The 15497-nt window shown below is 39.7% G+C and overlaps 1 protein-coding gene across 4 annotated transcripts in view; it reads right to left on the minus strand.

The window, feature by feature from the left end:
* Positions 1-15497, minus strand: part of dcp1a (decapping mRNA 1A) — a 49488-nt gene that overhangs the window by 23156 nt on the left and 10835 nt on the right. For all 4 annotated transcript variants that reach the window (XM_033036541.1, XM_033036542.1, XM_033036543.1 and 1 more), the window contains 3 exons: positions 15009-15136; positions 2704-2770; positions 89-227 (listed from right to left, as the gene is read on the minus strand). In XM_033036541.1, coding sequence (XP_032892432.1) covers positions 89-227; positions 2704-2770; positions 15009-15136 — 334 coding nt within the window. The remainder of the gene's footprint in view (positions 1-88; positions 228-2703; positions 2771-15008; positions 15137-15497) is intronic.

Here is a 15497-nt window from a genome sequence, read left to right on the forward strand (position 1 = left end):
AACAAAATTAAACTATCATTTCAGAAAATAGTTCAGTATTTATTATTCTATGTTTATAATAGCTATTGACAAATGTTGAACTTCTTACTTGTTCATACTCTTCCTTGGCTTTGCTCAGCATGTCTAGGATATCAATGGGACTTTCTTCATCATAACCGTTGGTTTTATTTGGAGTTGTTCTCCCTGGGGATTCTTGTTGGACTCTCTGGGCCTCCATTTGCACCACCCTAAGGAAGTAGCAGCACTGAAATTAGGCCAATTAATTACTAACATCCAGGAACAAATCCAATTACCTCGCTGAGTTATCTCTGATCTGCATTAAGTAGTTCACTTCACAGCATAGACCAGGATCACAACTTTCCAAGTGAGGCGAAGCAAGTTGGAAAATTGGAGGAGTTATTCCCACCATGATCATTATCAAACATTTGCTCTTCATTTGGGAAGAATAGGAACTCAAGGACTTTACAAGCCACCTACAACTAAACCTACAATAATATAGTCAGTGACTTCTGCACTAAATGTGTTCTCCATCATTAAAATGTTTACCAAAATTCTCCCACTTCATCATTAATTCTTCATTAACTGGTGAGTTCAAAATCACTAGGACCAAGAGATGACCTCTCAGGTTTCTTTCCACTTTACCAACTCCAAGGGCTCCAAGTTCCAACTAATTGCTTACAAAGATCCTCAATTTCAAATCCCTCTGGATCCTTGCTCCACCCTGTTCGGGTAGTATTTACCTGGAGATTTTTGACTAAATTACTCAAAACGTTCTCTAGAACACAGAATTGTATGGCAAATTAAAAGGTTCTTTTGATCTTCATGCCTAGACTGATCACATGCCAAATTAAAGTAACTCCACCTGCCTGCAGCACATGACCCGAATCCCTTTGTTCTCTTGCCTGTTCATGTATCTAAAAGCCTCTAAAACCGTCTCATCTGCTAATATCAGTTCCACTGGAGGCACATTCCAAGCACCTACCAAATAAACTTGCCACGCAAATTTCCTTCAAACTTTCCCTCTTACATTAAACCAATGGCCTTTGTTATTTGAGATTTCCATCCCACGGAAAAAGACCCTTGAACTATATAATTCCTCAGCACTGGAGGCTAAACTTGCTACTACTTTTGTTTGTAACATACTTCCTCTAAAAATAGCAGCTTCATCTTACCATCTTTTACCTCTTTTAATAATTTCTCCTTGACTTTACTCTTTCACTGCTCCATTTCTCTTCTCCGCCACTTGTGAAGTGCTCCAATACTTTTGCAGGTCGGCATAGGGAAAAATACATCAACATTCTGCTGATGCCCACTACAGATCTCTGTACACAATTGTAAATCCAGACTTAAAATTGTGTCTAGGAGGAATCTGTATATCTGGAGACTTTTTGTAAGATAAAGTTTTTGCGGAAACTTGTTTGGTAACCTAAAACAGCTACAGAATGTCATGAACATTCATCATTGTGTTTAAGAAGCATAAGTACTTGCATCTGATGTTACAGATAATTACAATAGACCAAAGCTCATACATATTTGGTGAACCTTATTTTTGCAGCTATCCCACTGAATTCTTTATCCAAATTATTTTATTTCTGAATACTGCAAGTGAACAAGTGTGGGTGGCTCCTTATAGTTGAATTCTCATCAGCGCAGGTTCTGAGAGTGCACCAAAGGCACTTGGAATAATGCTCACTCAAACAGAGGCAGTTTCACATTGACATCAATGAAATTACAAAGATATTCTTCCCCCTTGGCCTGCTGACCTCCCGAGCTGAACATGGCAACAGCTGCACGGACAGCAGCTGTACCAACATGACCACCATGTCCTCGAAATAGCTCCTTCCTTCAAAGCTGCAGCTGAACCCAAGAATACATTAAAGCTCATGCCCAATCAGCAAATGAATATTGACGTCTCCAAAGGAAGGAAAATGCTATATTAGTATTTCTGCAGTGTTTTTCATGCAATTCACAGATACACTGGTAATCATACAGTGATCTCGCCTTACAATGCACTACATTTCTTCCCATTGAAAGGGATCCAGTGACTAAAAGCCAGGGTTTCATGAATGCAAAAGATGAATTTTGCATCATTCGGCACCTGGAATTTAAATGACCAGGTGCAGCATTGTTACTTATTTTATAAAGATTAAATGACTGCAGAATGAAGGTAGAACCTCCTATGGCTTGACTTATCTTTCTTATGGACTTGATCTTCCTTTACATTCCATTTGTCAATTAAGTAATAATAATAATAATAAATTTTATTTGTGGGCGCCTTTCCAAAGTCTCAAGGACAACATGAGTAGAGTTTGAATACTTCATTTTTCTTTCAGGTTATAAGAACATTGAAATGGTCAAGCACACGAGATTACAAACTGAAGGTGGGAAGAAGAACAGAGTAAGGGGATATTAAACAGAGTAAGGGGATATTAATTAAACACTAATTTTCTATTTTAAATTTGTACTTTTGAATGATTGAGGTTTGTCAAATATGAATAATGCCCAAACACTGGAAAACTTTACCCAAATTGGAAAGAAATTTAAAACAAACAACTTCAGTCTGAAGAAGGGTTTCGACCCGAAATGTTGCCTATTTCCTTCACTCCGTAGATGCTGCTTCACCCGCTGAGTTTCTCCAGCATTTTTGTCTACCTTGTAATTGCAGTTTGGTAGATTTAACAGAAAGCAAATGTCAGTGCTTACTTTGCCATGAGTTGTGCAATTCGCTGACAGTCGTTCTTGTCATAAAACCAGATGCTGTAAATTGACACTAACAAAGAAAACAAGAACAAACATTAGTTATGCTAAATTTCTCATTTGATGGCATTTAAAAAAAATTCTCATTTGATGGCAATATCATATAGTTCTTGAAACATTATTGTCTATTAGATATAAAACACTGTGTAGAGCAGAGTGATTTACCAATATGTACAAACAAAACATAAGGTGTTTGTTGCAATCTACCAATTATGGTTGAATGGTTCTTTTATTATCAGGTGAACCAAGGTACAGTAATTCTTTTTTTGCCGTACATAACTACTATCCCTGTTTAAGTCCCGAATGCATTGATACAGCTGACTGAGTCTGTAGGTGAGAGTCACTAATTATGGATACATATTCCAGTAAAAGCATTTGAATGTCTTGAGTTGCTCTCAAGTTCAATGCAATTGGGCAGCTGCAAAGAGAAAGGATTAAGCCACACGCACGCACATGGCTGCATGGAGAAAGGAAATTAGCTTAAAAGTGAAGAATCATTGTGCATGAAAGGGAATAACCACCAAGTATCAAACTGTCATTTAAGTCACTTATGGACATTTACTCATCTATCCAAAATTGGAATATCTTTAATACTCAATTCAGGCAGCATCTGCAGTAGAAAAAGTAAAAAATTCTGTATGATTTCAAAATCACAGGAAAGTTTAAATAAAATAAAATCAACTGCCAAATTTCTGAAGTATAAAAATCCTAACTCCAATAGACCTACAGGGCTATTAAATAAGCTACATTTGAAAAAACACACAACAAAAGCTAATTAAAAGTGGAGAGCATGGCAACCTGTGAATTAATTTAGTTTAGAAACTTGCGACATTTGCAACTCAAGAGGTCAGGGACCATATCACATGGTTCTTGTTGTGTCCAGACATCAAACTCTATGGGTTATCAACAGTTCTAAATGCAGCACGCAGTACACATCCATTTGGAATTGCAATATACGTTTCAATGGCATTATCGATGTATATTTGAAAACTTTCTCAAAATAGCACAATAAAATATTAAAAGTGAAGAATCATTGAGTGGGCAAATGCATGACAGATGCAATATAATGTGGATAAATGTGAGGTTATCCGCTTTGGTAGCAAAAACAGGAAAGTAGACTATTATCTAAATGGTGGCCGATTAGGAAAAGGGGAGATGCAAGGAGACCAGGGTGTCATGGTACACCAGTCATTGAAAGTAGGCATGCAGGTGCAGCAGGCAGTGAAGAAAGCGAATGGTATGTTAGCATTCATAGCAACAAAGATTTGAGTATAGGAGCAGGGAGGTTCTTCTGCAGTTGTACAGGGTATTGGTGAGACCACACCTGGAATATTGTGTACAGATTTGGTCTCCAAATCTGAGGAAAGACATTCTTGCCATAGAGGGAGTACAGAGAAGGTTCATCAGACTGATTCCTGGGATGTCAGGACTTTCATATGAAGAAAGACTGGATAGACTCGGCTTGTACTCACTAGAATTTAGAAGATTGAGGGGGGATCTTATAGAAACTTACAAAATTCTTAAGGGGTTGGACAGGCTAGATGCAGGAAGATTGTTCCCGATGTTGGGGAAGTCCAGGACAAGGGGTCACAGTTTAAGGATAAAGGGGAAATCCTTTAGGACCGAGATGAGAAAAACATTTTTCACACAGAGAATGGTGAATCTCTGGAACTCTCTGCCACAGAAGGTAGTTGAGGCCAGTTGGCTATATTTAAGAGGGAGTTAGATGTGGCCCTTGTGGCTAAAGGGATCAGGGGGTATGGAGAGAAGGCAGGTACAGGATACTAAGTTGGATGATCAGCCATGATCATATTGAATGGTGGTGCAGGCTCGAAGGGCCTACTTCTGCTCCTATTTTCTATGTTTCCATAAAATATTTTGTCTTTATCTAGCTTGGAATGTTTCTCTATGCAGATAATCCACGTTTCATTTGAGAATGCACTTTAATTAAATCCCGATAACTACCTTAATAACCTGGACAATATCACAAAATAGTCTAAACTAATTTGCTTTAAATTTCTCTGCACCACATCTTATGCCACACAAAATGATGTCAATTTGCAAGTCATCAAATATAGGTGACGATTTCAAATAGTTTTGGAAAGCAGTTATTTGCAGGATCAACATTTATGCTTGTATCTCGTGCAATTATACTTGTAGATTATTTTTCACCATATTACAATTTTAAGAGTAAACTGACAATTGTTTTAAATTTCCATTTGCTATCAGCAGATTATACATTTATCTGACGTATCCATTTAAAACAATCAATTCAAAATAAAATGCTTTAGAAACTGGATTATTGGCCATACAAATGAACTATGTGATGCTGATGGGAAATCTCACGTTTTCAATTTTAGAATGGAATAATAAAACAATTTGACTCAAGCAGATTCATAAAGTTAAAAAGTACAAACAAACCAGTATCGTTTTGTGGATACGGAGGAATACTCAAAGATATTGTGCCACGGGGACAAATTCAGACCCACCGCTTTTCACACTGCAAACTACCTCCAACAACTGGAACATCGGAGGTTGAGGGGAGACTTGATAGAAGTATATAAAATTATGAGAGGTTTAGGTTGGATACAGTCAGAACCTTTCACCCAGGGTGAAAATGTCCAACACTAGAGGGCATAGCTATAAGGTGAGAATGGGAAAATAAAATGCTGATGTGCGGGGCAAGGTTTTTGGATGGTGGGGTCCTGGAAAGCCTTGCCACAGGTGCTGGTGGTGGCAGATACAATAATGGTGTTTAAAATGCTTTTCTTAGGCACATGGAATGGAGGGATATGAGTTACTTGCAGGCAGATGAGATCAGTTTAGTTTGGCATCATGTTCGGCACAAACATTGTGGGTCGACGGAGCCGTTCCTGTGTTGTCTTGTTCCATGTGAAGCCACCCGAGAGCATTTCGCAACATCTTCTAAATCTACATCTACAATGAAAACCTTATTCAATATGACAGGTCTTTCTTCCACAACACTGAACTGGGTTGAGTTAAACAATGGAGCTGAGATCATATTGGGGAAGAGAATACAAGGAAAATCGACAAAGAACTTATCAACATGACTCAACAGCTGTCAATTTCTCACTGTAAATGGCAGAGGCAAAATAACTTTATTTGAGAGCACAGAATATTATTTGATTAAGAATTATTGAAAAAGACACTGCCACAACACTGGATGTTGGGAAACAATGATGAAATATTACTGTGTAGGAAGGAACTGCAGATGCGGACACAAAATGCTGGAGTAACTCAGCGGGACAGGCAGCATCTCTGGAGAGAAGGGATGGGTGACGGTTCAGGTCGAGACATCACCCATTCCTTCTCTCCAGAGATGCTGCACAAAGATACTAGAGCTCCGTTCTATGATCTTTGATGCTGCCTGTCCCGCTGAGACGCCAGCTTTTTGTGTCTATCTTCGATGAAATATTACTGCCTGAGAGTGCATTTGCAGATACAGTTGCTCAATCTCATTAATGTTTATTTACAACCCTTCAGAACCACCACCACAAATACATACCAAGGGCAATTTATTCAAATAGAGGAATCCAAACCCAACTGTGGTAACTGGGCATAAGTTTAAATAGCTAAAGTCAGTCTGAGTAATGGTAACCACAAAACTGCTGCACCTTTGTTAAATCTGATCTGATTCAGTGATGTCTGTTCTGTACATTTTAAAACTAATGCAATGATATAGGATTAAAACAATATACTAACTAAATTTCTGCAATCTAACTGCTTTCAATCCAGGAGGTCTCAACAGAATTGCAGATTAGTCTGAGAATGAACACTTGTATTTTCCTAAAGATAGACGCAAAATGCTAGAGTAACTCTGGAGAACATGGACAGGTGACGTTCCAGGTCGAGACCCTTCAGATTTGTGTCTATCTTTGGTATAAACCAGCATCTACAGCTCCTTTTTATTATTTGTAATTATCCTGTTTAAGACATATAAATAGACATTAGAATAAATTAAATAAATTTTGCACTATTGGCTAACATTATTCACTTTTATCTAAAATTTTAATATTATAAGACCAAGTCAACAAGAAATCATTATTTAAAACTATTCTAAAATGCATCCAAAGTTAGTCACGATCAGTTAAACTAAGAGAGTCATTTGGAGACAAGAGGCTGCAGATGCTGGAATCTTGAGCAAAACACAATGTGCTGGAGGGACTCTGCAAATCAGGCAGCATCTAAGATAGTAATTTGCAAGTTTATCTAATAAACTGAAGACTGCACTGCACGCAGCATCATATTAAATTAAATGATAATATATGATTTGTCTACTTTCCAGCAGCCACAAATCCCTTCCCAAAGGTGACCTAGTAGTAATGTTGGGTAAATAGTGCCATTAAAAGCTGCAAATGCCTCACATATCTTTTGTCACTGATAAGCCCAGCTGTCACAATGTTTCTCAAAATCAGGCATTCATTAACTCTGACACTACAGCTCTCCAACCTAAACCTCAGCAACCCAAATCCAGCATTAAAACAAATGCAACAAATACTATTTGCAAAATGCTCTTGGATGGAGGAACAAACGCAAAACGCTTCAAACTTTGCTGATGGTTAAAGCAAATGTTATTTTCAGGACCCAAGTACCTGTTACTTACTGAATGCTATGGGATATTTGCATGTTTTATCAGTCCATTGTGAACACGAGTTCCTCAATTCTTCAGTAACCTGACTGAACCATGGCCTTAACTCATCCTTCTGTTTTTCTCTCGAGTTGAGAATCTTGGGGTTTTATGCTCATTAACTAATGTGACTATGGAAGATGTTTCAAAGTCTCTTTTTACAAAATTGAACTGGCAACAAGAAGCATGTCCCAAATTCAAAGGGAATATTGTAACTGAACGGTATTTAGCTCCAGACTTTACAGGTAAGTGTTTCTTCATTTCAGTTTGGAAAAATGATATTTAGTAAGATTTTACCAACAGAACTAAAGTACTGTAAACTATACGCTCAAGTGATAATACACCTGGTCATTTAACCACTTTCTGAAAAGTTTGATGTTATAAATATGTTTACTGGAATTAGATTTGGGAAATTCTTGTTTGATTTGCAAATTGACATTTGGACTTTTCTTGTAGCTTTGATCAAAAATATTGTTTAAATCGCTTACATTACATTGTGAAAACCACAGCTATTATTGTTTAATGCCCTTCTTTAGAATGTGATGCTGCAGTTTAACAAAACTTGCCAGTGAACTTAAAGCCACCCAGTTATAAAAGAAAGCAAGAACATTTCTTAATATTTAAAATCATTCATTGTTTCAGGTTTCTCCCAAAAATTGTTTTGGAATGTGTGAGCTGTTAATACATTGGGCAAAGTTGGCTTGTTATATTTTTAGTAGCACTTAAGTGGTTTAGTAGCCAGACAGAATGGACAATATCTAATCAGAACCTCCTTCAACTGAAAAAGGAAATGTGCCTTGCTGTTTTCAAGTTGCCTTTCAAACTAACTGATAAACTAACTTTTACACAGAGGATGGTGGGTGCCTGGAGTGACGGTGGAAGCAGATATGCTAGAGGTGTTTTAAAAGCTTTCAGATGAGCACATGGATATGTGTAGATCATGTGTAGGCAAGGAAGATGAGTTTAATTTAGCATTATGTACAGCCTGGTCATTCTGTGCCAAAGGGCCTATTTCTGTGCTGTACGTTTCTTTGGTCTCTGAAATTATAAACCCTGAATCAAGACCAAGAATGTCAGTTTCTATTTTGCTACAATGCAGCCAATTATTAAGAATCATGACAAAAACTAAAGCTATTTTATGAATAGTTCCATACATAACAATATACAATGTTTTCAGTTGTCATTTTGTCATAAACATTTATTCACATGTAATCAGGGCGGCACAGTAGCACAGCGGTAGAGTTGCTGCCTCACAGCGCCGGAGACCCGGGTTCAATCCTGACTACAGGTGCTGTCTGTATGGAGTTTGTACATTCGCCCCGTGACCGCGTGGGTTTTCACGGAGATCTTCAGTTTCCTCCCACACTCCAAAGATATATAGGTATGTAGGTAAATTGGCTTGGTAAATGTAAACATTGTCCCGTGTGTGTAGGATAATGTTAATATGCTGGGATGGCGGGTCGGTGTGGACTCGGTGGGCCGAAAGGCGTTTCCGCGCTGTATCTCTAAACTAAACTAATTACACTGCGCATCCTTATCATATCAGCCATGCATTTCTCACTGTTGTCAATTCAACCAAGATTAATGGTGTGTGGCCAAAATTAAAGAATGACACCGGATTTTAAATTATAAAGAAATCTTAAGTTACAGAATTTAAGATTGAGGATCTTAGACTTTTCATTAGTTCATAAAATCTAGGAGCAGAATCAGGCCATTTGGCCCATCAGGTCTACTCCGCCATTCAATCATGGCTGATCTATCATTGCCTCTCAACCCCATTCTCTTAGAACTTGAAAGGAAGTTTGCAGAGTCTCCAACATCGCGCTGTTGCACATTTTGTGAAGTGGAAAAGAAGCAGACAGACTTCAATAAATATGACGACTTCAGCCAGAAAATAAATTAATTAACTTTATACTTGTTGTCTTTTACAATTAGGAAATCATTGAATATTAGAGAAGGAAAATGACTAGTACATTCTTGGAGCCCCTTTGGCTATTTGCATAGTGCAACTTGAAATTCTCTCCTGTCACGATTCCTTTACATCTGTTACAACAAGTGAACTAGAAAATTCACTGTGGTTTAGAGTTTGAGTGGGGGAGGGGGCAATTGAGGGCTGTATTGATGTATTTTAACTAAGCTTTTGACAAGATCCCACATGGCTAACTGATCTAAAAATACGAAGCTCGTAGGAAAGATGTGACCTTGACAAGGCCATCAAAAAGGCCAAACGGGACTTCCGCTCTAAGCGGAGGATGAGGCGGATATTCGGCAAGGCTTGAATGCCATCAAGTTCAAGTGAGTTTATTGTCATGTGTCACTATATAGGACAATGACATTCTTGCTTTGCTTAAGCACACAGAAAATAGTAGGCATTTACTACAAAACAGATAAATGTGTCCATATACCATGATATAAATATATACACACATGAATAAATAAACTGGTAAAGTGCAAATAACAGAAAGTGGTTATTAATAATCAGAGTTTTGTCCGAGCCAGGTTTAATAGCCTGATGGCTGTGGGGAATTAGCTATTCCTGAACCTGGTTGTTGCAGTCTTCAGGCTCCTGTACCTTCTACCTGAAGGTAGCAGGGAGATGAGTGTGTGGCCAGGATGGTGTGGGTCTTTGATGATACTGCCAGCCTTTTTGAGGCAGCGACTGCGATAAATTCCCTCGATGGAAGGAAGGTCAGAGCCGATGATGGACTGGGCAGTGTTTACTACTTTTTGTAGTCTTTTCCTCTCCAGGGCGCTCAAATTGCCGAACCAAGCCACGATGCAACCGGTCAGTATGCTCTCGACATCACCTCCTACAAAATGAAATCGGGGCAGCTCATGCGACAGCGGAGCATTCACTCCCTGACGAGCTCAATGCGTTCTATGCACGCTTTAATAGGGAGAACACGGATGTGCCTTCCCGGGCCCCCATATTATGATATTATAGTCACAGTTACAGAGGCCAATGTCAGAAGATCCTTCAGGGGGGTGAACCCTCGGAAAGCATCTGGACCTGATGATATACCCGGTTGAGTTCTTAAAACCAATGGAGTTTTTGCGGACATTTCCAATCTCTCAATAGACAATGGGCCATTTAGAACGGAGACGAGGAAACACTTTTTCCTCACAGAGAGTTGTGAGTCTGTGGAAATCTGTGCCTCAGAGGGCGGTGGAGGCCGGTTCTCTGAATACTTTCAAGAGAGAGCAAGATAGGGCTCTTAAAGATAGCGGAGTCAGGGGATATGGGGAGAAGGCAGGAACGGGGTACTGATTGGGGATGATCAGCCATGACCACATTGAATGGCGGTGCTGGCTCGAAGGGCCTAATGGCCTACTCCTGCATCTATTGTCTCACCAGGGCCCTGTACAACTGCAGAAGGACCTCTTTGCTCCTATACGCAACTCCTCTTGTTATGAAGGCCAACATGCCATTAGCTTTCTTCACTGCCTGCTGTACCTGCATACTTACTTTCAGTGATTGATGAACAATGACACCCAGATCTCGTTGTACTTCCCCTTTTCCTAACCATTCAGATAATAATCTGCCTTCCTGAGCAGAAAAATGACTAGAAAATTGCCACCATTAGGAAAGAACAGATAACCTAGATTGATTTTCGTTGGATCCAAGAAAGCAGAAGTGATACTTAATTGAAGTCTGTAAAATTACAAAGTGCCCTTTCTGTTTACCGTAGCCCATTACCTCCAGCAGGAAGCACAACATTTAAAGTAATTGACAGAAGGATTTGAGGGAAGGCAAGAACCCTTCTCCCAGATTTGGTGGAGGCCTGAAACACACTGAAAGAGCCATACCATGTGCAACAGGCCCAATGTTGGAAGAATGGATTAGGCTCTTTGACACAGACAATATGGTCCAAGTCTCCTCCATGCTGTCAATTCTTAATCATTCCATTGAGTCTCTAAATCAAGTTGCCTTCATTGTATGTACATGCAGCACCTTTTATAACTTCAAGGCACACCAAACCTAAAGTATCCATTAAGATCTAATCTCTACGGTGTTACCAAAAACCCCTATCAAACTGAGAGAATAAAGTGCCACAAGTACCGATTAAATCAATATTCCTTCAGTCTTTGTTTAGGTTTGGAGATGCTGTGAGGACAGTGGGAGGATTCCTTTGCTCTCAGATCTCCTCCCTCCACCAGGGGGCAGATTGCACCATTGTCACTACAGCCCTCAGGAAAAGACATTTCAACCCATAACCTCCTGCTGAAGAACATTATCTAGGCTGTCGCCACACCACATGGTCGTCGGGGTGTCACCTGTATGGTCGTGAGTAGTCTCTTCAGTCGCCCAAAGAACCGTAGCGTTTTCTGGTCGCCGCTGGATTTTGAAATGTTCAACACTTTTCGGCGACGGTACACAAAAATGGTGGAGAAACTCAGCGGGTGCAGCAGCATCTATGGAGCGAAGGAAATAGGCAACGTTTCGGGCCGAAACCCTGTTCACCATCCCCCCTGACCTCCCCCTATCCGACACCGAACGGTCGGTCCTCAGCAGAGGTCTTACCTTTGTCCCCCTCCGTCCTCACCTCAATGAGTTCCGCGCCCACCATTATAAAAAAGTCTGAAGAAGGGTTTCGGCCCGAAACTTTGGCTATTTCCTTCGCTCCATAGATGCTGCTGCACCCGCTGAGTTTCTCCAGCATTTTTGTGTACCTTCGATTTTCCAGCATCTGCAGTTCCTTCTTAAACATTTTTCGGCAACAATTGGTTTGACGCCAATGAGCATAGCTTGACTTCTCCTGACGTAGGTGCTGTCATAGGTTGTCGCCGCGATGACGTAGGTTGTCTCCAGGATGATGTAGGTTGTCGCTGGTGCTGACTTCGGTGTATTCCATTGGCGACTACCTATGGCAACCTTCGTCAATCGGCAACAGGTACCGGCGACTGAATTGTCTTACCTTGTCGTAGCTTATCGCGGGTGGATGTAGGTGTGGTCTAGGTGGACGTCCTAATGGGTCGCCGGTTGTCGGCAGCTTGCCGTCGACTTCTGCCCTTAAACCTTGACATCCGTTCTAATCAAGAATTTGTCTATCTCTGCCTTAAAATTATCCACTGACGGCCTCCACAATCCTCTGGGGCAATGACTTTCATAGATTAACTACCCTCTGACTAAAGAAGTTCCTAATCACCTTCTTTCTAAAAGAGCGCCCTTGAATTCTTAGGCTATGAGCCTGAGGACTGGAACGTCCAGGTTCAGGAATAGCTTCTTCCCAACAGCCATCAGGCTATTAAAATCAACGGAAACAAAACTCTAGACCATTAATTTGCACTTTATTTGCTTATTTATTCATGTGTGTATATATTTATATAATGGTATATTAACACTGATCTGTTCTGTATTCATGCCTATTATATTCTGTTGTGCTGAAGCAAAGCAAGAATTTCATTGTCCTATCTGGGACACATGACAATAATCTCTCTTGAATCTTGAATCTTGAATCTTGAATCTTGGTCCTGGATTTTCCCACCAGTGGAAACATCCTCTCCACATCCACTCTATCTATGCCTTTCATTTTTCTGTAAGTTTCAATGAGGTCCCCCTCAACCTTCTAAGCTCCAGCGAGTAGAGGCCCAGTGCTGTCAAACGCTCATCATATGCTAACCCAATCATTCCTGGAATCATTCTTGTAAACCTCCTCTGGACCCTCTACAGAGCCAGCACACCCGTCCTCAGATATGGGGCCCACATTTGCTCACAGTACTCCAAATACAGCCTGACCAGCGCCTGATAGAGCCTCAGCATTACATCTCTGTTTTTGTATTCCAGTGATATAAATGTTAGCATTGAATTTGTCTTCCTCCGACTGGTCATAGTCATACAGCATGTAAACAGGCCCTTTGGCCCAACTCGTCCATGCTGACCTAGACACCCCATCTAATGTAGTCCCATTTCCCTGCATTTACCCCATATCCCTTTAAAACTTTCCTATCCATGTACCCGTTCAAATGTCCTTTAAATGCTATTATTTTACTTGCCTCAACAACTACTGACAGCTCATTCCATATACCCACCACCGTCTGTGTAAAAGTCCCTCAGTTTCCCATTTAATCTTTCCCCTGCTACCTCAAACCTATGCCCTCTGGTTCTCGATTCCCCAACCCTAAGCATTCAGCCTAGTGATTCCCGTCATCATTCTGTGTGTTGTTTTAAACAATAGGGAATTACTGCTAATTATTTTCTTAATTAACAAGTGGAACTCCAAATTTATTACATTACATGTTGGAATTTGAAAAGACTGCTTAGTCCACTGCTGGAGAAATGTCTCCTCTGCTGGAAACCATAATTACAGAGAGAGGTGTAAACTGTACACAATACTGTAGGCACATTACTTGGAGACTGTGTCAAGATGGTTTATCAGAATATTATCGAGGATGAGAGACTTAAGATCTATGGAAAGAGTGAAACTGGAAATATTCATCTTACAGTAAGAAGATTACGGAATAATTTAACAAAGATGTTTAACATTACACAAGTGTTCAAAAGAGTAGGAAAAAAGAGATTTGTTTTCCTCCAAGTCAATCTCAGGTTAATCAGTAATCAAATGACATACATTTAAGATAATTAGTTTTAAAACCCTGAAGGGAAAGCAGACACTTATTAGACCAGCAATACAAGAATGAAAAGAATGAATGCAGCACTAAGTTTCAAAAGGGAACTGGACATGTATTATAAAATAGATGTTTGCAGGACAATGGGGAAAGAACAGGGAGCAGGAGTAATTAAATGGAGCTTTTGTAGAGCTGGCTCAAATACATTTTTCACATGACCTCTTCCTAAGCTGAACGACCCCATGAAGGACATGGGGAGTGTCAGGACCTTTAGGAGCAATGTTTTGCAGACACTGACCTGATAGAAGTATATAAAATTATGTGTAGTATTTATAGGTTAGATGATTTTTCTCAGGGTGTAAAGGTCAAATACTGGATGGCATAGGTTTAAAATAGAGGGAGAAAATTTAATGGAGACATACAAGGCAAATTTTACACGCACACACGCATGCACACTGGCAGGGGAGGTGATAGAAGAAGTTATTATGTTTACGGGCTGGTTAAGCAGCAGCAAGTAAGGATTCCATTGTTTCGCTGTTGATACAAATGACAATGAAACACTCTTGGTTCTCTAATTCATCATCTTCTTTTAAATGTTTGAAGATCAACAATTTCCCTCAAACTGTACCCTGCTGATTGCAAATAGATACTAGAAATGGTAATGCAGAATGAAGGATGTAAGGGGGTGCAGACAGGGAGATGCTGTCATGTGGCTCAATTAGTCAACTTCAGGGATGCTTTTTAGAAAGAAAACCAGTGTGGAACATTAATACCTATCAACTAATGTGAAATTAATTCACTATCGACATAATAATTCTTGCAACCAAGTATAAAACCAGTCAATTGTCATATTGTTTACTAGGCTGTTCCATCATAAATGTAACAATAGGAGTTTGAGACAAAAACCCAGCAAACAGGCAGTCACGTACCCCCAACTCAATATCTTCATTAACTTCACAATTAATCAATGAACCAGTTAAATATTATCAAACTGCATTATTGTAGCTTAACAGTGCAACCAAAGATGCATACTCACGATTTGAATTTCTATAAAGAAGAAATGGGTCTTGGAATTGAAACTCCAGGTCTTTGTTGATGGGCTCAACTAAGTTCTTCATGTTTAATCGATTCATGATTGTAAAACCATGGTAAGGTGAAGCCGACCTGTGAAACAATTAATTTACATATTGTTTAAACTCATGATACAAGAACACCATGAAAATATACTTCACTAAAGACATAAATAATCTGCTGGAAATAACAGGGGACCAAGGGTCAAATGAGATGGAGGAACTGAGTGAAATCCAGGTTAGCCGGGAAGTGGTGTTAGGTAAATTGAATGGATTAAAGGCCGATAAATCCCCAGGGCCAGATAGGCTGCATCCCAGAGTACTTAAGGAAGTAGCCCCAGAAATAGTGGATGCATTAGTGATAATTTTTCAAAACTCTTTAGATTCTGGAGTAGTTCCTGAGGATTGGAGGGTAGCTAATGTAACCCCACTTTTTAAAAAGGGAGGGAGAGAGA

The sequence above is a fragment of the Amblyraja radiata genome, chromosome 18 (genome assembly GCF_010909765.2).
Source record: "Amblyraja radiata isolate CabotCenter1 chromosome 18, sAmbRad1.1.pri, whole genome shotgun sequence".
NCBI classification, from domain to species: domain Eukaryota; kingdom Metazoa; phylum Chordata; class Chondrichthyes; order Rajiformes; family Rajidae; genus Amblyraja; species Amblyraja radiata.